The sequence below is a fragment of the Coenobita brevimanus genome, chromosome 101, assembly GCF_032717465.1.
Source record: "Coenobita brevimanus isolate Jiangsu-jjx chromosome 101, ASM3271746v2, whole genome shotgun sequence".
Taxonomy (NCBI): Eukaryota; Metazoa; Arthropoda; class Malacostraca; order Decapoda; family Coenobitidae; genus Coenobita; species Coenobita brevimanus.
In genome coordinates, this window is record NC_137054.1 from 6,077,506 (window position 1) to 6,102,558 (window position 25,053).

General features: G+C 45.7%; 2 protein-coding genes across 2 annotated transcripts in view; one reads left to right on the forward strand and one right to left on the reverse strand.

Annotated features, from left to right (window-relative positions):
- The window catches only part of LOC145415126 (troponin C, isotype gamma-like), a 33,266-nt gene extending 10,347 nt beyond the window's left edge, over positions 1–22,919 (reverse strand). Inside the window, exons 1-3 of the mRNA XM_080284546.1 lie at positions 22,863–22,919; positions 1,566–1,608; positions 620–763 (exon numbers count right to left, since the gene is read on the reverse strand). Of these exons, the coding sequence (XP_080140672.1) occupies positions 620–763; positions 1,566–1,608; positions 22,863–22,865 (190 nt within the window). The 5' untranslated portion in view covers positions 22,866–22,919. The remainder of the gene's footprint in view (positions 1–619; positions 764–1,565; positions 1,609–22,862) is intronic.
- The window catches only part of LOC145415122 (glutaminase liver isoform, mitochondrial-like), a 182,229-nt gene that overhangs the window by 111,597 nt on the left and 45,579 nt on the right, over positions 1–25,053 (forward strand). The window lies entirely within an intron of this gene.

A 25,053-nucleotide genomic window follows, 5' to 3' on the forward strand; every position in this document is an offset into this window, starting at 1 on the left:
TACCTTTTGTCATTCCTCCTTCATTTTTTTTCCCTTTATGTGCCCAATTCTTCCTTCTCCCCTCTTCCCGTTCTACACTCTCCTTTTCTTCTTTTTCACCCTTCCACTTTTTATTCTAGTTTCCATCTCTCCCTTCTTCTTTCTCCACCGTCTACATACCTCCTCCCGCTCCCTCTTTCCTGTATTACTTCCCTTTTGCTTTCTCTTTCCTTTTCTTTCACGTCTCTTCACCCATTTGTTGTATTCTTCAACACTCAATTTTTCTTCCATTTTTACTCCTCTGTACTGTCCCTCTGTTTCACTTCTCTTTGTTGCTCCTTTCTCTCTCCTTCTGTTTCTTTCATCCTATCTTTGTGTGTGTGTGTGTGTGTGTGTGTGTGTGTGTGTGTGTGTGTGTGTGTGTTAATATGTGCGCACCATCTCAAAAGTATTTCTCGATTCCTCCAGCAGTGCCACATCTCACTTTTCAAACTCCCTCCTGACGGTCTCCTAAAACGTCTTCTACTTGCATTATCCTTTCGTCCTCATTGTCTCCCTTCCTATCCAATTCTATCCAGTCGTGCCGTGTCGTGTGTTGTCGTGTCCAGTCTTATCTTGTCCTTTCCTATCCTCCACTTACTGTCTACGTCGACCTCCTCAATGACTTGGTTGAGTATCTGCCTGTTGACGTGCTGGCCCATCATTCTGAGGATGGTGCCCACGATCTCCGTCGATATGGCGCCCTTCTTGTCCGAATCGAAGCTGTCGAACGCCCTCTTCAGAACTGTGAGACAAGAGGAGGTGAGAGAGAGAGAAAGAGAGAGAGAGAGAGAGAGAGAGAATGGAAGATGGGAGATCCGATATAGAAGAGGTGGGAGAGTGAGAACGGAGCGAAGAGAGGGTGAAGGGAAGAAAGGGGAGAAGAGGTAAGAGAGGGGAGGGATTGTTTGAGAGGAAAGGTGTAAAGGATAGGGTGTGAGGAGTAAATATGGGTGAGCGGGAGAAGGGAAGGGAGTGAGAAAGAAAAGGGAGTGCATGAGGGATGAGAGAGAGGGTAGGAGAATCGAGGGGAGGAAACTCAGGAAAGGGATCTGTGAGTGAGGGGAAGGGATGTGTTGGGGGACAGGGAGTAAGAAGAAAGGTAACGAAAGGAGGAGAAAAGGGGAGGAAAAGTGGAATGAAGAAAGGAGGGGATGGAGAAGGGATATGGATAGGAGGGGAAAGGAGATGCCGGGAGATGTTTAAGAGGGAAGAGGAGAAGGGAAGGAGGAAATGAGTGGTGAGGAGGAGAGAGCAAAAGAGTATGTGATGTGAGGGAGAAAGGGAGAGAAGGCTTTGAGAAGAGAGTAGGGGTGTGTTTGAAAAGGGGAGTACGGGGGAAATGAGAAGAGAAGGTTGATGAGAGAAAGAGAGAGAGAGGAGGAGACGTTTGTACCGTATTGGACAATTTCATATAACGATAATTTAGTCAGACATGTGGAAATGCTGGTAGTGAACGTAGAGAAAATTGTGTGTGTGTGTGTGTGTGTGTGTGTGTGTGTGTGTGTGTGTGAATAGAAAAAAAATAGATAAGCAACAAGACTGACCGTTCATCTGCTCCGAGTCGATCTCCGGCATCTCAACCTCAGCCTGGAAAGAGAAAAGTTACTGTTTTTTTTGCTCGCTTCTATCACTTCTTTCCCTCCATTCTGTCGCTTCCTTTACTCGCTGCTATAATTTCATTCATTGGCTTTCATCATGTCACTCACTTTTATCACTGAAATCTTTTCCATCATGCCATTCATTTTTATTATTTCCTACACACGGGTCTGTAATTTCATTCACCTGTGTTGCGTCCTTCACTTATTTTTTCAGCATTTCATTCACTTATATTTCAAGCTTCATTCATCTCTAATTTACTTTACTCACCTCCATTCACTTGATCACTTTTCACTATTGTACTCTTACTTTCTTTACTTATTTCCTTCTCCTCTCTTTCAGTTCATTCCTAACATTCTAGTCACAGCTGTTATATTTAGTGCACATTTTCCTTCTAATTTGAAGAGCTGTCCTGACTCACCTTCTCTCAAGATAGCTCATTCATTCCCTCTGAATCATCCTCCCGCACATGTCACCTCCACTATCACCATTACCACCTTCACTGTCACCTCCACTATCACCATTACCACCTTCACTGTCACCTCCACTATCACCATTACCACCTTCACTATCACCTCCACTATCACCATTACCACCTTCACTGTCACCTCTGCTATCACCAGTGCAGCCATAACTATCACCTCCGCTATCACCATGACCACCCTCAGTATCACCACCGCTGACACCATGACCTCTCACTATTACTGTGACCGCCAGTACTATCACCACAGTCACCATTACTGCCACCACTAGCACCACCACTGTCACCATAATTACCCATCCTATCATCACTGCTATTACCACAACTATCCTCGCTAGCACCACTACCTCAGCTTACCATTACCATCACTATCACCACTACCTCAGCTTACCATTACCATCACTATCACCACTACCTCAGCGCACCACAATCTACGCTTACAGGTGTCACACCTACCTCCACCATCACTGTCACTTGATCATCACTATAGCAGCCTGGCATTATCACCACCCCTCACTGTCACCACCATCACCACTCTTCCCCGGCATCATCACATAAAAAAAAGAAATACACCACCACCGCCACCGCCACCACCGCCACCATCTTAACTAGCGTGAAAATGGGCCATGTAATCATTGCCACATCTTGCAACACCATCAGATTACCACCAACATTCGTGTTTACCATCATCATTGCAGTTTTTCACCATTGCTTCCACCATCGCTCCGTACAAGCGCTTCCCTCCTCCCGCTTTACCCCCCCTCCCACACACACACACTGTTGCAACCCTTACAGTTAGATATACTGCAGCTACCACAGCTATCACAGCTACACCCCCATCACGACCACCCTACACCCCTTATCCAACACGTGTAGTACCACAACAACATTAGCTACCAGAACTACACGCACTGCACCACCCTACCATCCCAGTGCTACCACCACTCTTCCCTCCACCACCACCCCAACCACCACATATTCTACCACAACAGCAGTTACAATTCTCAGGCCTAGTAGTACCACAGCCACCACAGTACGAGGGTGGGTATCAAAGTATGCTGCTCCGGAAATAGTGAGGGAAATACCTGCCTCAGAGTGATGTATGTTTACCCTCTTTCCCGCCTTCCCCTCTCGCAGGTTTTATTTCGTGTACTCATTACGGTGTTTCCTCTTGCTCCCCCTCTTCCATCTTCCTCGTCTCTAAAACTCTTATGTGTACACTCTCTCCCTCTCTCTCTCTCTCTCTCTCTCTCTCTCTCTCTCAAGGTCGAGTTTTTTTTTCTTTTATTTTTTTTTTACTATGTAGAAGTAGGAGAAAAAATAAAAAGGTGGGAGATTAAAGGAAAAAAGGAAGGAAAGGAAAGAGGGACTAGAACGGGAAGAGGGGAGAGAGAAAAGGAGAGGAGAGGGAACAAGAAGAGATGAGAAAAAGAGAAGGAAGAGGGGTAAGGGGAGGAAACAAGAAGGAAGATGGATAAGAGGAGGAAGAGAAAGAAGGAAAACGGTAGGGGTATAGGAGGAAGGAAAGGGAAGATGATCAGGAAAAGAAGTGGAGAGTGGAGAAGGGACAAGGGGAGAGAGGGAAGAAAATGCCGGAGAGAGGGTTAAGGAGTGACAGACTGTACCTACTTTACAGCAGTTACTACATTGACGTTTTGTTTTATTCTCTTCATATTACTGCCAGGCGATTTTGTCAGTGTTAGGGAAACCTAGTGAAGAGGTTATAAACAGTCACCTTTAATTCATTCATTAGGATTGATTTGTAAATTTTTTATTACAGTATTTATACTTTTACTAATCTGCATTCTTTATTCTTCGTTAATGATTGGTGGGGGCGCCGTCCATCCACACATTCGATGTAGTGCTGCCTTTAAAAGACTGTACACTGAATGACAAGCCAGATAGTTTCCTGTAATCCAGGAAGCTATTTACTACGTTCGATGGTAACCATACAACCAAATGACGCCTGGTAGTCGAGTGGTTTAAGGCGCTTCATCCGAATGGAGTCTGTAAGGGTATGTTTCTGAGGGTGGTCGGGATTGATTGCTAACATCATGCCACTCAGGAATGTTGGGACTAAGTAGCCTAGTCTCTGGCCTCTGCGCTACTGATGGGCAAAAAAGAACTAGGTGGCAGATTATAAAAACAATATTCTAGTTACCGCCTTGCGATTATATTCAGATTAAGTTATCTCTAGCAATTATGGGACTAGCTCACTCCTGTACCCTACCTACATTGTCCATATGTGGCCCAAAAAACTCTGCAGGGGAGCAGAGAAATGTGGTGTGTGGTGTGCTTTGAGTAACAGAGAGAGAGAGAGAGAGAGTGAGTGAGTTTAAATTGATTTACTAATTCAAATCACCGTCTGTCCGTTTCTCGTTGTAGCACGTCTGTTTTGAACATACGAGTAAGTCAGTCCATTCACCACTGTCTCATCATCACCATCACTATCTCGTTCCCTAACCCTCCTCCCCATCATAATTATTTTCTCCTTTCCCCTTCCCCTTCCCTCCCCTCCCCTCCCTTCCTCCTCGGCTTTCCGTGTGCCATTTAGAGTGGTAGGTGAGGCGTGTTACGAGGACGACTGAGTTACGAGACTACCTATTGCCCACCCTGCCATTCCCCTCCACCCACTGCCTACCACACCACGCCCCACCCCTATCACCCCTTCCGCTCCCTTTCCCCTCCCTACTCAACCCCTTCCCATTCCATCCCTCCCAGCCTTACCCTGCTCTCATTCTGCCTTACCCTATCCCAGTTTATTTTACCCGCTACTTGGCCTTTCCCTTGCCCACCATACCCTGCCCTACTCTACCCAACATATTCATCCTTACCCCAACATAACCTGCTCTGCTCTGTCCAGCCCTGCCTTACACATTATAATTCACTCCCACATTACCCTACCTTGCCATAAATAAGCTTACCTTTCTCTACGCCATCCCAGCCCATTTTACCCTACCTTACCCTGCCAAACCATGCCCGACCCGACCCTACCCTACCCTACCTTACCCTACCCTAGGTCACCTCACCCCACCCCACCCAACCCTACCTTCTCTTCCTAATATACCCCCTACCGTACCCTAACCTAACTTAACCTGTCATCTTCCCCACCCTACTCTACTCTGCTCAATCACCCTATCCTGTCCCTCTCATAGTGCACCCAGCCTAACCCTACTACAGAATATCTCGCACCACTAAATCCCGTATAACATAACTTTTAATGTGCACTTCCAAGTTAATTCTGTGTGTGTGTGTGTGTGTGTGTGTGTGTGTGTGTGTGTGTGTGTGTGTGTGTGTGTGTGTGTGTGTGTCATCCATCATTTTTCTCATTTTCCACTACTTGCCTCCGCTACGCAACTCTCCTCCCCGTCTCTCCCCTGCCTTCTTTCTCCCCTCTTTCTCGTCCCTCTCCCTCGTTCCTCTCCCTCTTTACCAGTCCTCCTCCTCTTCATTACTCTTCCATTACTTTCCATATCTTCTTTCCTCATCTCCTCTCCTTCACCCGTTCCCCTCTCATCTATTGCTCCTCTCTTCCTCCCCTTCCCCAGGTTCTCCTTGATTTTCTGTTTGACATCACCTTCATCCGCTTTCTCTTCATCTTCATTCTCATTTCTCCGAGAGAGAGAGAGGGGGGGGGATGAGTTCGTAAAATCAAACCCACTAAAAACAAGAATTTATACGACCATATATTGTTTTAGGAAACGACCCATGAAACCACACACGCACATGGAAGCCCACGCACACTCCAACTGACACATACACACAGAATTTCGTATGTTAATTCACGGACGCGTTTACACGATATCATACACTCTCATTTAGTGCGGAACACGTATGTAAAAACACGTGCACTTTATATTTACTTTCAAAAATTCTGTGTCATTGCCTAACATACATATTTTCTTCTCATTCAACAGATATTTTAGTTCATTTGCCACTCAGGGTTTGTTATCTGGGTAGCATTTCAGTGTTTTTGTTGGTACAGTAATTGTACAGAAAATATGTATGAATTTAGGGCATCACACACACACACACACACACACACACACACACACACACACACACACACACACACACACACACACACACACACACACACAGCAATAAGGCGAGGTGTGAAAGGTTTAGTGAGTGTGGTAGACAGGAGGGCCTCAGTGGTGAGAGGTTAACGTGATCACGCCTTCACATGTGAGTCCCCTCTCCCCTACTCTGCCCCCTCTCCCCTCTCTCATTTCTCGTCCCCCTTTTCTCCGTTCACTCACTTCTGGTCCCCCCCTCTCCCCTCATCTCTCCTCATTCATTTCTGGTTCCCCCTTCTTTTTCCTCAAACACTTCTGGTCCTTCCCCTCTCTCCTTACACATTTTTGGTCTCCCTCCTGTCCCCTCACTCACTTCCGATCCCCCTTCTCTCGCTCCACTCATTTCTGGTCCACCTCCTCTCCTCTAACCCACTTCCGATCCCCCTCCTCTCGCTTCACTCACTGATGGTCTCTCTCCTCTCGCTTCTCTCACTTCTGATCCCTTTTCTATCACTCACGTCTGATTCCTCTTCCTCTCCCCTCATTCCTCACCCACTGCTGTTTCCTCTCCCCTCACTCCTCACTTACTGCTGTTTCCTCTCCCCTCACTCCTGGTTTCTCTCCCCTCATCCTCTTCTGGTCCATCTCCCCTCATTTTTGGTTCCTCCCCTCACTCACTTCTGGTCCTTCTTCTCTCACTTCTAGTTTCTTTCTCCTCACTCACTGCTAGTCGCCCTCGCCTCACTCACTTCTGGTTTCTCCTCTCACTTGCTGCTGGTTCCTCTCACCTCACTTCTGGTTCCTCTCACCTCACTTCTGGTCCCTCTTCCCTCACTCGCATCTGGTCCCTCTCCCCTCACTCACTTCTGGTCTTCTCTCTCCCCTCACTCGCATCTAGTCCCTCTCCCCTCACTCACTTCTGGTCTTCTCTCTCCCCTCACTCGCATCTAGTCCCTCTCCCCTCACTCACTCCTCTTGCTCCTTGCCCCACTCACTGCTAGTCACACTCCTTTCATTCACTTCTGGTTTCACTTCGCTTACTCCCTGCTGGTACCTCTTCTTCTCACTCGTGTCTGGTCCCCTTCTCCTCACTCACTTCTGGTCCCTCTTCCCTGTCTCACGTCAGACCTTCTCCCCTCACGCACCTCTTTTCTCTTTTCCCACACTCGCATCTGGTTCCTCTCCCCTCACTAACTCCTGGTCTGTCTTCCTTCACTCACTTCTGATTGCTTTCCTATGTCTCTTTCATGGTTCCTTCTTACCTCCCGTCACTGCTAGATGTTCATATGGACTAGACACGTCCAGGGTGAAGGCGTCGTACGGGAGTGATGAATATATCCGTCTCGTAAAACCGGGACAGAACTGAATAGCTAAACTTACTCCTAGTCACTTCTTGCTTTTCTCTTTTTTCCTGATCAGTTTCTGTGTCGCAGCATCCCACTCCCTTCCCATCCCTCCCCCACATTCCTGTCCTTTCCCCTCCAACCTCATGTCTTGTTTCCTTTTCATGGTCTGTTCACTCCTGTTCCCCTTTTTCTTTCCATGATCCTCCTTCCCTTATATGTGTTCACCTCCCTCCCCCCTTGCTGTAGTCCCCTTGTTGTTGCTTCTTCTCTTGTTACCCACTCCTGATCCCCTCTCTCCCCTCACACCTGTCCTCCCTTCTGGTCTCCTCACCCCGATCCTCCTCTCACTCCTGTCCCCACTGGTCTCCTTGATCCGACCGTCCCCTCTCCTGTTCTTCTGTTTCTTCTCTCTCTCTCCTATTCCCTGTCAGTCCGCCTTTTTATTTGGATCCCTTGTATCTCCTGCCCCTTTTCTTGTCCTCTCACCCCCTCCCTTTTTAATTTTCCTCTCTCCTCTTCTATTCCTCTTTCCTCTCCTTTTCCCTATTGCCTCTCCTTGTCCACCCCTCTTCTCATGTCCCCTCGCCCCCTCCTGTTCCTTCTCCACTCCCCTTGTCTCTCTACCCCGTTCTGTTCTGTTCCTTTCTCTCTTCTTTCCTCTTCTTGCTCCTCTTCTCCCACTTCTCTTTATCCCTCACCCCTCGCTTGTTTCCCGCCTCTCCTGCCTCCCTCCTCCTGAACTCCTCTAACTCCCCTCCTATTCTCGTTTCCCTCTCATCTTTGTCCCCTTCAGTACTCTCTCCCATCATCTTAGCGCCCCTTCTCTCCCTCTTATCCCCCTCCCCCGCACCCCAGCCCTCTCTGATCCTACCCCCCCAACCTCCCTTCTCTCCCTCCTGTCCTCCACCCTCTCAGTTTTAGCTCATTCCCCCCCTTTTTTTTTCTTTTTTCTTTTAATACCTCATTCATGCTCTTATGAAATTCCTCCCTCTCCTTACTTCACCCCTTCACCACGAGGGGTGCCTGTAAGCTGAGTAAAATCGTCTGGCAGGAATAAGGACGGAATAACCTATAGATCATTTTACTGACAGACGACCAAGTTAAGTACGTTAGCCTTCAGTCCACTGGGTTCACATTTCAGATGAATCAGGGGCTACTGCTATTACTACAGCCACTCTCTCTCTCTCTCTCTCTCTCTCTCTCTCTCTCTCTCGAGTTACATATGATTCGGTTTGTCAGGGAAGAAATTGCTACCAGAAACCATTGCTCGAAAGTGTAACAAAAATATTAATTGGCAACTGTAGCGGGAAAGGTTGCCAGCAGGTTGGATTTTTTTTTTTTTAACTTTTTCTCTTTTTGTGTCTTCTCCCCTTTATATATTCGTAATTCTCTCTCTCTCTCTCTCTCTCTCTCTCTCTCTGTGTGTGTGTGTGTGTGTGTGTGTGAGAGAGAGAGAGAGAGAGAGAGAGAGAGAGAGAAATAAATGTTGACAAGTGTGACAGTCTCTGCCTCACTCGAGACACGAGTCGGTGAGCAGGTGAGAGATTAGAGACAGAGGCGTGGATGAGAGAGAGAGAGAGAGAGAGAGAGAGCTTGTAAAAAAGCACCGGAATAGTATAATAAAATGGAGACAAAAAATATACGGTATTGGTTGAGTGACATGAAGGACGTTCTCTCTCTCTCTCCCTCTCTCTCTCTCTCTCTCTCTCTCTCTCTCTCTCTCTCTCTCTCGCACGTAATTGCTTGTAAATAAGTGATAAACAAAGAAACAAAATCAGTCTCCCTCCTCCCCCCCCCCTCTCTCTCTCTCTCTCTCTCTCTGTCACCATGGCACCTCCCCGTGTAAAAATACTGTGTTGCGAGGTGGCAGCATTATAGTGCTTTAACACAATACTGCCACTACACTACACCGCGTGGGCGGCGCGCGCGCACACACACACACACACACACACACACACACACACACACACACACACACACACACACACACACACACCAACCGCAGGGAAATATTGGTGATGATATAGGGCTGCTTTCTTGAAAATAATGAAGGACTGGATTGTTGAAAAATATGACAGAAGTGATTAGTGCCTTAAGTGATGATGTGATGGAACCATGATGATTTAATGGAGAGAGAATAGTTTAAAACCCAATACAAACTAACTTATGAAATGGTGGTTTTAGCAGAAGATAGTAATAGAATGACAGCAGCAATAAAAATAAATTAGAGGCTTCATCGGTATTGAACGTACATAATGATTCCACGAAGTACTTGCTATCTCACGTCACCTGCGAAAATTCTGTGGAAACTAATCTTCACCTTTGCCAGGGCTACTTCAGCACCTTTTCCTTTGTATTTTTTGAAAGCACGGTTATGTCTTTGTATTTTAACGCACCTTACTTAGTTTCTTTCGCATGTCTTTTTGTATTTGATAGCTACCCCGCACATATTTCCATCATAATCCTTCATGTAGCTTTGCCTTATTTATTTCTCTCCTCGGGTTCTTCCTTTAAAAGTTGTTACCTTTGTGTCTGCTCTGCAAAAGTGTGCACTTGAAGAAAAAATTTGACCAGTAATAATAATAATAATAATAGTATCGACTGCTTTGCCACTGCGATAATAGTGATCATAATAATAGCATTGTAATTATAGTTTTCGCTGTTGCCCTGTGTCACCATCACCAACATCAGTAAAATGAAGAAGCATTTACACATAGCCACAGTGCTCTTTCTGCCACCAGCACAGTACCACCGCCAGAACTTCACCAGAATCGTTACCTCACTCATCTTCACTACAGGTATAGATTCCACCACCAGTATCACGGCCACCAGAACCACAAACAGTCACAAACACTACCACCAAAGCCAACATCCTCACAAACACTACCACCACAACCATCATCCTAGCCACAACAACCACCACCACAACCATCATCCTAGCCACAACAACCACCACCACGCCCATCATCCTAGCTACACCTACCACCACCACACCCACTCATCATCAACCACCATTACCAGCCACCAAAACAGCCACAACCACCACCACAGTCATAGCGACGACAACAAAGATCACCACAGCCACAACCATCACCAAGTGAGCCACAGCCACCACTACAACCACATCTACAACCATCCCCTTTCGTACTACAACCACAGTCACAGCCATCACCCCTAGAGCCGCAACAAGACTACAGCCACAGCCATAACTATCACCACTCAAGCCACAACCACCACTCCAACCACAGCCACAATCATCACCAACCCCCCACAACCAGTCACCACAACAGTCACAACAGACAGAAGCAGCATCGTGTCATGAGCACCACCTGTTGCCATATTAGCCTAGCATTGTTGGGCGGAGCGTGATCCCCGGGGGAGAAATACTTTTAGCCAATGGTCTTTGGCCTGGCTGGACCTGTGCAATTCCTTTCATGCCGTCATACTGAGTGGCAGGGTCAGTGTCGGGCAGTGGGCTAGGAAGGGGAACAATACTAGAGCACTAGGGGAAACGCTTGAGAGAAGGTAAATGGTGTCTGGCAAAGAATAGCAAAGGGACAAAGTAGTGCAAGAGGGGAGGGAGGAGGGAAGGGGAGTGGTGAAACGAGGAAGACACTGACTGAGGCGTGGGTGGGGGTTGATGGGTCCACTCACGAACACAGGCTAACCCTCCCAGTACATATTTATATGTATATAAATAATATATACATATATATTGAGATAGAGAAATGAATCTACTGAACGTACAGTGAGGCTGCATGTGGAGGAACGGAAAATGAGTGCATTTAAGTACTTGGGTAGTGTGATGTGTAAGGATGGAAGTTTAGAGGATGAAGTGCTTGAAAGGTTACAACAAGGAAGAATTGTTGCTGGTACTTTGAAAGCAGTGATAAGGAACGGGGAAGTGAGCATGGGGGGTATAAAAGTCACTGCATGACAGTATTGTGATACCAAACCTAACGTATGGAAGTGAAGCTTGGACCTTACTAGAAGGACACAAGAGTGAGAGCAGTGGAAATGAGTTATATGAGAGGAGCATTTGGAGTTACGTGGAGAGACAGACTGACACGTGAAGTGAAGGAGCGTTGTGGTGTGGATGTGAATGTAATAGAAGGCGTTAGGAGAAAGACATTGAGGTGATTTGGCCATGTGGAGAGGATGGAGAGTGAGAGACTAACGAGGAGAGAGTATGCGAGTGAGGTGGAGGGGGGTGAAGGAAAGGGAGGCCGAGGATGAGATGGAGGGATGGAGTGGTGAGATATATGAGAGGGGGGTATGTGAGCTGGGCGTAGGGCAGTGAAATGGCGTTGGACAGGGCGACATGAAGGCGGTTTGTTTGTGGCCACCCATTACGAGATTGAGGCGTCTGGGAGTACACACACACACACACACACACACACACACACACACACACACACACACACACACACACACACACACACACACACACACACACACACACAGGGTATACTCTCCATAAGGCGAACTATGCAGCCAGTGTGTGTTGTCCTGAGAGTGTGCAGGTTTGCCAAAAGTTTAGCTCATCCTGCAGTGCTCCTCTAGGCCCGTCTCCGACCCCACTTTTTTTTTTTTTTTTTTGCTGCTATACTGGGTGCATGCTTGTGTCTTGTGCTCACTCCGCTAAATGGTGGAGGCTATGTTTGTGCAAGAGCTTTGTGCCCATGTTGCTTCATAAGTCACTGAGCTCTCTCCTGTTGTGTGTGTGTGTGTGTGTGAGAGAGAGAGAGAGAGAGAGAGAGAGAGAGAGAGAGAGGTGAAGGTATGTAGATGCAGAAGAAGCAAGTAAAACTGGCAATGGAGGAGAGAGAGGACAGGGAGAAATGTGTTAGTAGGAAGGTGAAGAGTACACAGCAACCCCATTTATATTAAGAAAGAATGAAGAGAATATTGTGAGTGGGAGGGAGGAAACTAATGAGAGAGAGAGAGGGGGGGGGATGTGGATCGTGTGTTAAAGCATTCAGAAGCGGGTCATGTCAGCGATGGAGGGTGGAGTTGAAGCATAATGGGAGGGATGAGGGAGGCATGATGTGGGATGGGAGACAGGTTGGAGCACAAAGTGAGGTGGGATGGGATTGGGGAAGGCACGATTTGGGATGGGATGGCGGAAGCACGATGTTGTATGGGAAATAGGATTGTGGAGGTGGGATGGGACATGGGGTGGAAAGGCACGACATGGGATGGGGGATGGGATGGTGGAGAAACAATGTGGAATCGGGGATGGGATGGGAAGGCATGATGTGGTGTGGGGGATGGGATGGAGTAGGCACGATGGGAATGGGAGATGGGATGAGACGGCACAATGTGGGATGGGGGATAGGGTGGAGGCGGCACAGTGTGGGATAGGGGATGAGATGGGAAGGCATGATGTGGTGTGGGGGATGGGATGGAGGCGGGATGATGTGGGATGGGATGGAGGAGGCACAGTGGGGGATGGGATGGTGGATGCACCATGTGGGAGGGAGGAGGATGGGGGATGGCATGGTGAGGCACGGTATGGGATGGGGGAGGCACGATGTGGGATGGGGAGGTGGGGCAGAGACATGGTGTGGGACAGGATGGAAGCACGATGTGGGATACAGGATGACGTGGGACAGAGTCACAGTGTGGGATGTGGGATGGGATAGGGTGGAGGTATGATATAATGGAGGGATGGGATGGAGTGGGGACATTATGTGGAATGGGATGCCATAGGGCGGAGGCACAGTGTGAGATGGGGAATGGGATGGGATGAGGCGGAGGCACAATATGGGATGGGGATGGGATGGGGCGGAGGCACGGGACGGGTTGGAGAAGATTGGGGGTGTATGACAGGTAAAGAAGGGTGACAGGTGCCTTCTACCCCCCCCCTCCATCTCTTTACTCTTTGCCTTGCGTCCCCACACTACTTTCTCCCCTGCCCCCCCACCTCTCTCTCTCCCTCTCCCTCTCTCTCTCTCTCTGACACACACACACACACACACACACACACACACACTTTTTTATATCTTTCTGCCAATACAATAGGTACAGCAATATATTCTGGCCAGTAAAATTTTCCTGTTGCTGGGTCTCACCAAACGGGCTTTCAAACTTCTTTTCTCACCGTAGTCTAGTACTCTTTTCTCTCTCGCTTTCCACTCTCTTATTTACCACACTGCTCCCTCCTTTGTACCCACATTGCTGTTTTTTTTTCCATATTGTTTTCTCTGTGCCTCCCCCCCCTTCCTTCTCTTTCTTCACCCATATGCCTAATTCATGTTTTCCTGTTTCCCCCTTTCACTTTTATATATCTCTCTTTCGACTCGTCTCTGTCTCTGCCCTCTGCACTAAATCACTCCACCCAGATGATGAGAGGAAGGCTTTGACGTTTTGCCAATCAACCGTATTATCTATTTTGACCAGAGGAGTGTAATATTGTCCAGGAATACAGTTTGGCCACAGTAGTGAATTACTTTATGGTCCAAGTATTAATTTTGTCTGAAGTGTTTTTCATTTTATTGTCAGGTTTGTATTGTGAGGTTTGTATCATGTTTCTGGATCCTACCCACCTCGTTGATAATAATTAGAAATGTATATCAATTAATCAAGTATAAATTCGGCGCGAGTGCTTGTTGTGATTATCATTTAGATGTGTGTATCAGCGTGGGACGTAACTTTGGTTCAAGTATGTATTTTAGCACTAGGATTTATTTTTTCTTTTCAATGGATGTACCTTGACATGCAGAGTGTATGTTAATCAGTACTTAATAATCAGGTATTCATTTTTACTTGTTGGTTATTTGTATTTCAGATAAATATATTGACTCGTTTTTTTTTTTTTTTTTTTTCATGCTTGGTACTTACACGGGGATTGTTAGGCATGTTTTAGGTGTAAATTGTGACCATGAACGTAACAAAATCCTGGTAAATATGCATCAGATAAACACTGTTGATACTGGGTGGTTGATTTTATTATTATTATTATTATTATTATTATTATTAGTTATTATTATTACTATTGTTAATGGGGGACAAGTTGACACCAGGATATGGTTCTTGTGATAAGGCCAGAATTGAATAGTTAAACCAGCCCTCATTCGAATAATTTGCTTTTCACTATTCCTTCGCATTCACTTTCTCCTTGATTTTTCGTATCTAATTACTAATAATCTCTCTCACTTTCTCTTATGCATCTGTTCCCCATCCCCCTCTTCCTTGTTCCTTCGTATGTTGGACTCTCTCTCTCTCTCTCTATCTATCTATCTATCTATCTATCTATCTATCTATCTCTCTCTCCTTCTCCTTCTTGTCTTTATTAGGTACCTTCGTATTGGCACAGGCAAGTGGCATTCTTCTTACTTTATCCTAGTGGCACCTTTTTCCTTACACCTCTTCTGAGTATGTTTTTAGTAGGTTAGGTGTGTGTGTGTGTGTGTGTGTGTGTGTGTGTGTGTGTGTGTGTGTGTGTTTCATTTCTCATCCCTTCCTGTTTTCCTGTCCTTGTATATTTCATTAAACAAATTTGTTAGTTGTAACTTCTTTTTTTTTTTTTGCTTTTCTTTACTCCTTTGTACTTCCCAGAATATTAAATTTCCCTCTGACCTTCCCTCCATCCTCTCACCCTCCTGCTTCCATCTCCTCTTGTTTTATCTGCCGTCGCGTCTTTTTTGAACTCCTTTCCCTCTTTCATTAGCATTCACGTCAGTCACCTTCCTTCTGCCTCTTCCTCCATTCATCATCCTTTTACTTGATATTCTCTCAAAATTTTGTCTCCCCATTCCTTCCTCCCATTCTTCCTCCTGTCTCTCCTTCCTTTCCTTCACTTTCTTCCTCTTCACATTCTCATTCCCATTGCATGTCTCTTTTCTTCGTCTCTCTTTCCTCACCACTCTCCTTCATTCCCCATGTTCCTCCCATCCATTTCATCAGTTTCTTCCTCTCTTCCTTCCACGTCCCTCCTCCTGCCCTCCATCCTTCCACCTTCCATTTCCATTCCTCCTTTTCCTCACCTCCTCGTCGTCCCTTATTCCTTCCGTCCCTCCACCCTTACTTCTTCCGTCATTGCCTCAACCCACTCTTCTTCCCTCCACCCTCCCTTCCTCCGTCCTTGCCTCCACCTCCCGGCGGAAATAGGTGGAGGAAGTTCACCTGGCTCGTTCCGTGTCAAGATTCCTCTCCTCTCACCTTTCCTCCACCCCTCTAACTCTCTCTCCCTCCCTCCTTCTCATCCCGCCTTTCCTCCCCACGCCCCTCCCTTCTGCCCTCCCCGCCTTCCTCCTCCCATACCTTCTCACTCTTTTCTCCCCTTCCAACGTATCCCCTCCCCATCCCATCTTCACCTTCCCCACTTCATTTCTATCCCCTCCCCCTTCCGAGTTTTTCGTCTCCCCCATCGGCCTCTCTTCCTCCCCCCCCCTCTCTCTCTCTCTCTCTCTCTCTCTCTCTCTCTCTCTCTCTCTCTCATACACACACACACACACACACACACACACACACACACAGAATTTATATATATATATATATATATATATATATATATATATATATATATATATATAATACCACCACCATCATCTCATTATCCCTATTTCTCCTTATCCATTTTTCTTCTTGTCAGTTTCCACGCCTTTCGTACAGTACCTTCAGTTTTCCTCCCCTTCTCTCCGCTCTGCTTCCAGTTTCCTCCACTTTCCTTGTTTTTCTCTCTCATTTCCTTTGCATGTACATACTTAAATATGTATGAATGTATATGGGTGTGTGGGTGGTCTGTGTGTGTGGGGGATGGGGGGTTGATGCAGTGACAAGTGGCATATCAAGGGATGGGTGGGTGGGTGGAGAGATGGGCGGATGTTTGTTGCACGCACCACCCACGCAGTTAACAAAAACAAAAACAACTGCTCTTACTAATTTATGAACAATAACAAGTGAAGCAGCTAGAATAATATGAGTGTTAGTTACATTTTCTTCCGCAGCCCCAATCTCTCTCTCTCTCTCTCTCTCACACACACACACACACACACACACACACACACACACACACACACACACACACACACACACACACACACACACACACACACACACCACCGCTCCTCCTCCATCATCACCCCCTCATCCTCCCTCCCTTTTCTCTCCTCTCCTCTCCTCCACCCGTCCTCCTCCTCCCCTCCACTTCTTGCGATGGAGGGAGGGAAAAATGTCTTAAAGTTTCCCGAGGTTGGCAACACGAAGGTGGCGCCAACCCCCCACCACCCCCCTACCCCCCTCTCTTTCCACCCCCATCCCAAGTCTCTGTCTGGTTCTGCTTCTGTGTGTCTGTCTGTCTGGTTCCGTCTCTCTCTCTCTCTGGTTTTGCTTGTCTGTCTGTGTATGATTTGGCCTGAAGTTGTCTGTCTGTGCATGTTCAGTTTGAAGTTTTGTCAGGATTGGGTTGTCTGTGTATTTTTGGCGAGTTCTGTTCAACTTTTTTGTTTGATTGTTTTTCAGTTTGGTTATGTATGATTCTGATTCTGATTCAGTGTCTGTATGTCGGGTTCAGAATCTGTAAGTGTGGTTCTGTCTGCTTCTCATTTTCTGTGTTAATTCTGTCTGTCTAGTTTTGCTCCTCTCAGTGTGTCAAGTTCTGTTTCTGTCTTTCAGTTGATGTTGCCTTGTGTTTCTGTTCCATCTGCTTTTCCTGTCTTTCTCCAGCTGTTTTAGGTCTTTGTCTGGTTCTGTTTTTGTCTGTCTGTCTGTCTTTGTGTAGCGCTTCTGTATGGGTCCATCTCTGGGTCTGTTTTGGGTCTTTTTTGTTTTTCCCGCCTTATTCGTCTTCTGTTTTCGTCTGTAAGCCTTCTTTGTTTTCGCCTACTTTCTGCCAATCTGCGCTTGTCTGTCCTCTTCCTGTATACTTTTGTCTGTTTCCTCGTGTCTGCCCTTGTCTGTTTTATTCCCGTCTGCTTTCATCTGTCTTCCACCCATCTGCATTCGTATATCTTCCCCATATCTGCTTTCGTGTGTCTTCCTCTTATTTACATCCGTCTTTCCTCCTGTGCTCTTTCGTTTGTCTTATCTGCTTTCGTCTGTCTTCTCTCCCCATGTCTGGCTTCGTATGTCTTCCTCGTGAATCCATGTCGTTCGTATATCCTCCTTCGGTCGCCCTGTGTGCTTTCCCGTGTCATCTGTCTTCTGATCTTATCGTTTCTCCATATTCTTTTGTTTAGCAGCGTCCAGTTTTTTTTTTTTTTTTTTTTCCAGGCTTCGCAAATCTATCATTTTGGTCTTTCTTCCCCCTGAATTTTTGTAATTTGTCTTCTTCCTGTCATCTTTCATCTGTTTGCCTTCGTGACTGTCAGCGTCTTGTCTTTCACCTGTTTTCTTCCTGTCTGTTGTGTCCTTTTCAAGTCTGCCACGTTTTTTTCAAGTACTTCTGGTTATGTCTGAATTTGGTTTCGTTTCGCCTTTTTTCTACATCTAATGCATTTGGTTCCATTTTTAGTCCGTCTGTTGTCTGTCTGCGGTTCAGTGTTGTGCCTAGTCTTTGCCTGCTGTGTGCCCTTTGCTCTGTATTAATGTATGTCTGTATGATCTCTGTGTCCTCTGATGGCGTGTTAATTTTCCCGTCAAATATGTCTCATTGAATATCTTCTGTCTCTGTGTATGTGTGGACTATACATTATTTTCTAATGGAGTGTTAAATTCTGCAGTCATATATCTGTCAACCTCCTGTCCCTTCGCGTCTGTCAGTGCTTGCTCCTGCTAAGACAGATGAAGTCACTTTGTCAGGGTGATGGTTGTAATATTGCAAGAACACACACATTTCACTTCAATGTATAGCGTGTGTAAAAGCAAGTTATGTGTCGTAACTTTTCCCCAGTCATCGGCCTCTTAGGTCTTTGGTATTTAACTCTAGCTACGGTTTTATTAGACTTAAATGTAACCATTGCCACTTGTAGGGTTAAAACTATCTCAGTACATTTCACCGACTGGGAAACATAGTGAATATATTCTTTCAGTGACACTTGCTAAAAGTGCCATCCCTGTTATACTGTATACATACTAGTGTATATATTCAGGTAAACATTAATCACTTTATATATATATATATATATATATATATATATATATATATATATATATATATATAATCGCAGAACACTGATAACAAACAGCGCTGATACATTATCATCCATTCGTTTCGTGGAACATTATTGCACATACAGGTATACGTACGTTTTTATAGTAAAACATATTTACAAACATACCTTCACTCGTGGAGCAGTAATATGCCCATATAACCAACCAACACACACACACACACACACACACACACACACACACACACACACACACACACGTCATAAGTACGCGGTTACCAGATACATAAAAAACAGGTGATAGGATCGTTAACCATTTCAAACCGAAGACGTTATTGATAGTTTATTTTTGCTGCTAATTAACAATTTTATTAAGTTAGAAAAGACCTGTCGCACAGAAGGAGTTAAGTATAGCATTCATTAGCCCCTTCGTCACTAGGATTCTGTTCAGTTGAATAAAATATTCAGGTAAGAGCAGCAGTATTAACTATTGGGTAAATGAACCTGGTTGGAGTGGATACATAGAGAGAGAGAGACCTTCACACATTTTAACGCATGTACTGTAAGTATCCTGTACACATTGAAATATGCGTAAAGAAAGGGGTGTTAGGTAAAACTGGAGATGGGAATTAATATTCATTTGTAAATAAGTATCCATTTTAATGAACCTTAATGGAATCCTACATTCATTTCGAGGAACATTAATGCCCACATTAATATACACATTCATCATTCGTTCGGTTTAAAACCTTTATGTAGTTATTACCAGAATACAGTCATATTTAAAGCAGATTCCACAGAATATATGTATTCATCCATTTCAAGGAACTGTTGAAGACAAATTCATTTCTGGGAGCATTATTAGGCACGTATTTGTATACACGTTTCATAAACATATACCGTACGTATACGATACATTTATTAATTTCCAGAAACTAATCCACACACACACGCACATGCCTGATCAACATAAATATATGCGTACATTCTTACACTTTCTCTTTAAGGAAAATTTATACACATACATTTAAACATACAGTACATTCATTCCAAAGAGCATTAAAACACACACACACACACACACACACACACACACACACACACACACACCATCACTCATTCATTTTAACGCCTGTAAGTACGCAGTTACCGAAATACACGTGAATAAAAAGGTGATAGGTGGGCGGAGGAGGCGGGCGGGACATAGTTCGGTGGGAGGCCGCCAGGGGGGTGAGTCAGGATTTATTAAGGAATATTTGGTCGCCATCCACCACCCCGCCACACACACACACACACACACACACACATACACACACCACTTTTTATCCCACCATTCCACATTTTACCCTCTTCACTTGCCTCTTTACGGCTCCCTCTCCTCCCCCCCATCTCTCTCATATATATATATATATATATATATATATATATATATATATATATATATATATATATATAATATAATATAATGTGAGTGTGTGTGTGTGTGTGTGTGTGTGTGTAATGAGAGAGGCAGGCCCGTCAAGAGGCAGGTGGAGTGTGCATGTGTGTGTACACGTTTCACTGAACTTCACATGCTTCAAGTTGCCGTTTACTTTCCATTCCACGTATCCTACCACAGCATTTTACATTCCCTTCCATCATCTGTCCATTTATGTCTGTGTCCAGCTTCATTTTACTCTATAAAGGTCATTTTATAGGGGCGTCCCTGTTACAAATCACTGCACATTCCATAGTCTCACCATATACCGTTTGATGTCATGCCTCTCGCGTCACATACAGTCCCGGACAAAAATTCGCCTAATGTTTCTCCTTTTCTGCTTCTAACATTCCTCTGGTGGTTAATAGCCATGTAGTTGAGATAGGCTTGGTGTTTCTTTGCCCATAGATGATGTCTGATAAGTTGCGTCAGGGGGGAAAATGACGGACATGCCTTTAGTGCGAAGCAGGCGAAGTGGAAAGCAGTTGCGTCCGTGACTACCCCTCTCCACCCGTCATTGATAACACTTCCTACCCTGGCTCTCGCTCCACGGACGGTACCTTGGATCAGCGACTTCATTTCCTCTCCACTCAACACTTTACATTTTCTCACTCTCCCCGTCTTCCTTTCGCTCACTGTACCACTCCTCACACCCTGCCTCACAGCACATACCTTCTTAAATCGTACACCCTGCATCACATTACATTTCTATCCTCATACTCTCCGTAATTCTGCTTCATACTGCACACCTCTGAACACCCTACCCATCACTCTGCGTCACATTCTACTCCTTCCAACATACTTCACACAGTACTGTACCTCACACACTTCACACTTTACCTCATACTCCTCACCCTGCCTCATACTCAGCACAGCCCTGCCTCATACTCAGCACAGCCCTGCCTTATATTGCGCACCTCCTCACATCATCCACCTTATCTTACACTTCACTCTGCGTCTATCTTGATATTACAAATACACGAAAGTGAACATACTAAATGGCTTTAATCAGATGAAAATAATATGGTAATAACAGATGGTATATTGGTTGAGTGAATACTGGATAATATGAAATTACAATGGTCAAAAGAATATTAAACACTTCTCCTCTCATGGTTAGTGATACACATGAAACACGGGTTGCCTTGTCCGCGGAGCTTTGTCTTGTAGGTCCTGTGTGGCAGAGGCTTGGTCAGTATCGTTTCTCCTGCTTCCTCTCTTGCAACACCAAATGATGTTTCTTGGTGGCAAGACAGGGATTCATCTTTCTAGTTGTGTCCGTTGTGTATTAAAAGCTACCGAGACACATCCAAACTCTGAATTAAGATAATTTGTATGTCCGATGGTTCGATTTATCCGCCATGTATTCACTAGATCTTTGAAAGAAACTTTGCTTTTTAAGTGTATCATTTCTGATTATTAAGTATACACTAGCTATTACCTTCACTGCCACGACTGAATGGTTTTATTACTGTCGTCGCACAGCCGATTATAATGGCCTATGATGGGTTGTTCGGTATCTTTGAGGGGCTTCCCGTTACGAAAGGTGTAGTGCAATTACATCTTTCTTGCATACCAATCGTCGATTTTATTAATCTTCGAAAAAGCTATAGAAGAATAACAGGTCCCTCCTCTAATTCAGAAATTGCAAAACTAGCTGACGGTGGAGATAGTTCATCAGGTATGTGACTGTGTCGTTCACGGTATAGGGCAAGCAGTGCGTGTTCATTACATGGTTTGACATATTATTCTCCTTTAATCCGCATATCTTCCTGGTTTAATTATGTCGTCAGTTGATTTATGAAGTATGTTGTTACTTGGCATCCCGACCGGGTCTTGAATATAGGTCCTAACTTTTGTAACCCTTTTTTGGCAGGAACAAATTTTGCAGCTGTTGAGCCTGTCGCATTCTTTGTGTACATCAAAGAGGAGCTTCACCCACCACTAACAAATTTATAGGTCGCCACCTTAACAAAGCGGAGATCTTCGTCCTTTTGCAATTCTCTTCCCGTAGCTGAGTGGCAATACTTTGGCTCTGTATATTTTTCACAGTATTTCGTAATGACCAGCGCCGTATGTTAGTGTTCATCTCATATTACAGCTCAGTATTAAGGGCAGGCTTCGGTCTAGTTAAAGTGGACAGAGTACAGTAGAGGTATAATATGTAGTGTGTTGTCACAGTGTGGTTTACGGAGGAAAGTTAGCTGGGGTGCAGGTACACCACTATGCATTTAACACGTTCAGTACCAGGACTGATCTGTATTTTAGGTACCACCGACGACTTTTTTTTCTTTTAATGAAGGACCTCCTGTTAAAGGGATAAATGATATATATCTCCAGTAACTTCTGCACCATGATGTCAGTTGATTTTTTTTTCTTAATATCGTCCGACGATATTTTCTCTTCTTAACAGAGGCGCCTTGCAGTGAAGAGGCTTACAGGAGGCTCTATGTTGTTGTTTATGTGAGGATATGAAGCAAGATGCTTATAGAATGGTTAAGGCGGATATGTGATGGTGGAGGGATGGGGAGAGACGCCTCGTAGTGAAGGGGTTAATAGCTAACCTCTTGTGTAAGCTTATGAGAGAATATGAGACGGTGCTTTAGAGTGGTGAAGACAGGTGTGTGATGTTGCGCTGGTGTGGGATGTGATGATGGGCAGGTGAGGAGTATGATGATGATGGGTGGTGGGGGCTGTGATGGTGTGGGTGGTGGGGGCTGTGATGGTGTGGGTGGTGAGGGCTGTGATGGTGTGGGTGGTGGGGGCTGTGTGGTGTGGGTGGTGGTGGATGATGAGGGTTGAGGTGGGTGTGGGTGGTGAGGGATGTGGAGGGTGTGGATGGATGTTACGCAGTGTCCCGTCACCTACCATGGTGCCGGCTTCTCCAAAACCACGCTACTGAATACACTGCTCCCTCCCTCCCTCATCCTCATTTATATACCTCCCCTCCCTCCCTCCACCACTCCTCCTTCCTTGTCTCTGTCTCCATCTCCCGACCTCTCACCCTCGCCTCCCCCTCCTCTCTCTCTCTCTCTCTCTCTCTCTCTCTCTCTCTCTCTCTCTCTCTCTCTCTCTCTCTCTCTCTCTCTCTCGTTTGCCACCTTTCACTTGTCACTTTTCCTCCCTCCCTGTTTCTGTCTCAGTCTGTCGACCTCTTAACCCACCTCCCTCCTCCTTCCCTTCCTTCGCCCAACTCCCTGTCTCTCTTCCCTCTCTCCCCTCTCTCTCTAACTTTCCCCCCTCCTTCCTTTCATCTCCATATTTCCCCTCTTTGTCCTCACCTCGCCCCCCCATCCTTCCTCTCCCCTCCGTCCCTCCTCCTCCCTCCTCTCTTCTACTTATTTTTTTTTTCTTTCCTCCCCCTCTCCATCTCCGTACCTCTCCTTCACACTTACCTAATCTCTCCGTACCTTTCCCTCCCCTCTTTTAAACCTCCCTCTTCCCGTACGCTCTCTCTCCTTATTTCATTTTCTCTCACCTCTCCTCCGTGTTTCTTCCCCCTCCTAATCCTCACTCGCCACCTCTCTCTATCATTCGAGTTCTTGTGCCATCTTCTCTCTCTCTCTCTCTCTCTCTCTCTCTCTCTCTCTCGCCTGCTGCTCTTCATCACTTCCTAATTTCCGTCCCCCTCCACCCATCTCTCCATTTCTCACTCCTCCATAGATATATCTTGTTTTCGTACTTTTCTTTTCTATATCTTTTAATCTACCTAATCATATTTTTTATCCTTTCCTTTCTCTTCTTTCATCATCTGCCTTGCTTGCTTCTCTCCTGCCCCTTTCTCTTCATTTCTTACTTCCATCCTCTCTCTCCTCCTCCCTTTCGAAGTTATTTACCATTTTCTTTCCCTCCTGTTTGTTCATATCCGCCAGCTTTATTTCGCTTTCTCCCTCACTTTCTCCTTTCCTCCCACTATTCCGCCTCGCTTTCTTTCTCTTCCCTTTCCTTTCTTATCTTCCAACTCCTTCCTCCCCCCCTTTGTTTTTCCCATCCATCCTCCCTTTCTCTCTGTGTTAGAGAGTTGTTTTAATTACAGGGCTATTTTCCACACACACAAACATATTTTTCTGATGTATTTTGGCATTTAGTTAAACTCTAAGCACTATGTGTGGAAGATTCCGTTGTTTTTCTTTTTCCTTTCCTTCCCTCGTTTTTTTTCCTTCCCTTCCCTTCCCTCTACCTATTTTTTTTTTCTTTTCATCTCCCACCATCCGTCACCTCCATCCCCTCTGTTTCTCTCAGCTTTCTCACATTAGCCTTGTCTTTTTCTCATTTCCTATCTCTTCCTCTCACCTCCTTTAAGTTTTTCACCTCCTCTCCCTTCCGTTCGGTTTCTTAATTTCTTTTTTTTCCATCGCCCTCTCTCACTCTTGTACTTCCTCTCTATTTACCCTCAATTTTGTTTCTATTCCTCCCTTTCCACCTCTCTCAGTTCCTCCCTGCCCGCGTGCTTTCTTACCCTCTCAGTTCACTCTTGACACTGGGTTCATTCATATCTCTTCCTCTCGTCCCCCCTCCCATACTCACCTTTCCTCCCACTTTCTCTCCCTTTTCCTCTCGCTTCCCCCATCTTTCCTCTCTCTTCAGTCGCTTGTCCCTTTCACTCCCCCTTTCCTCTGATCTCCCCTTTCCTTCCTCGCTCGCATTCTCTCTCACCCCGTCCAACTGCTTGCTTCCCTGAAACACCCAGTAGTAGCAACGTTTCGGGGCTTTCCTCCCTCCCCCGCTTTACTGTGGCTGACTCACCGCCCCGACCCAACTCAACCAAGAGAGTGACCTGGGGCCGTGATGGGGTCGGGGTGGGATGGAATACAGCGTGAGATGGGTTTGGGGGAAAAAAGTGATCGGAATAATGAATGGAGTGAAATGATGGCTGGCAGTGCATGGAGTAAGACCGGGAAGAATATTGAGGTGGGAGTAGCATGGGACTGGGCGATTTGGGCGAGTGAAAGGGTGGGATGGATGGGTGGTTGGATATTCTTTGGATGAAGCGGGACATAATAGTGACGAGGGATGGGTCATAATATTGGAATGAGACTGAATAGATGGGTTGGGATTG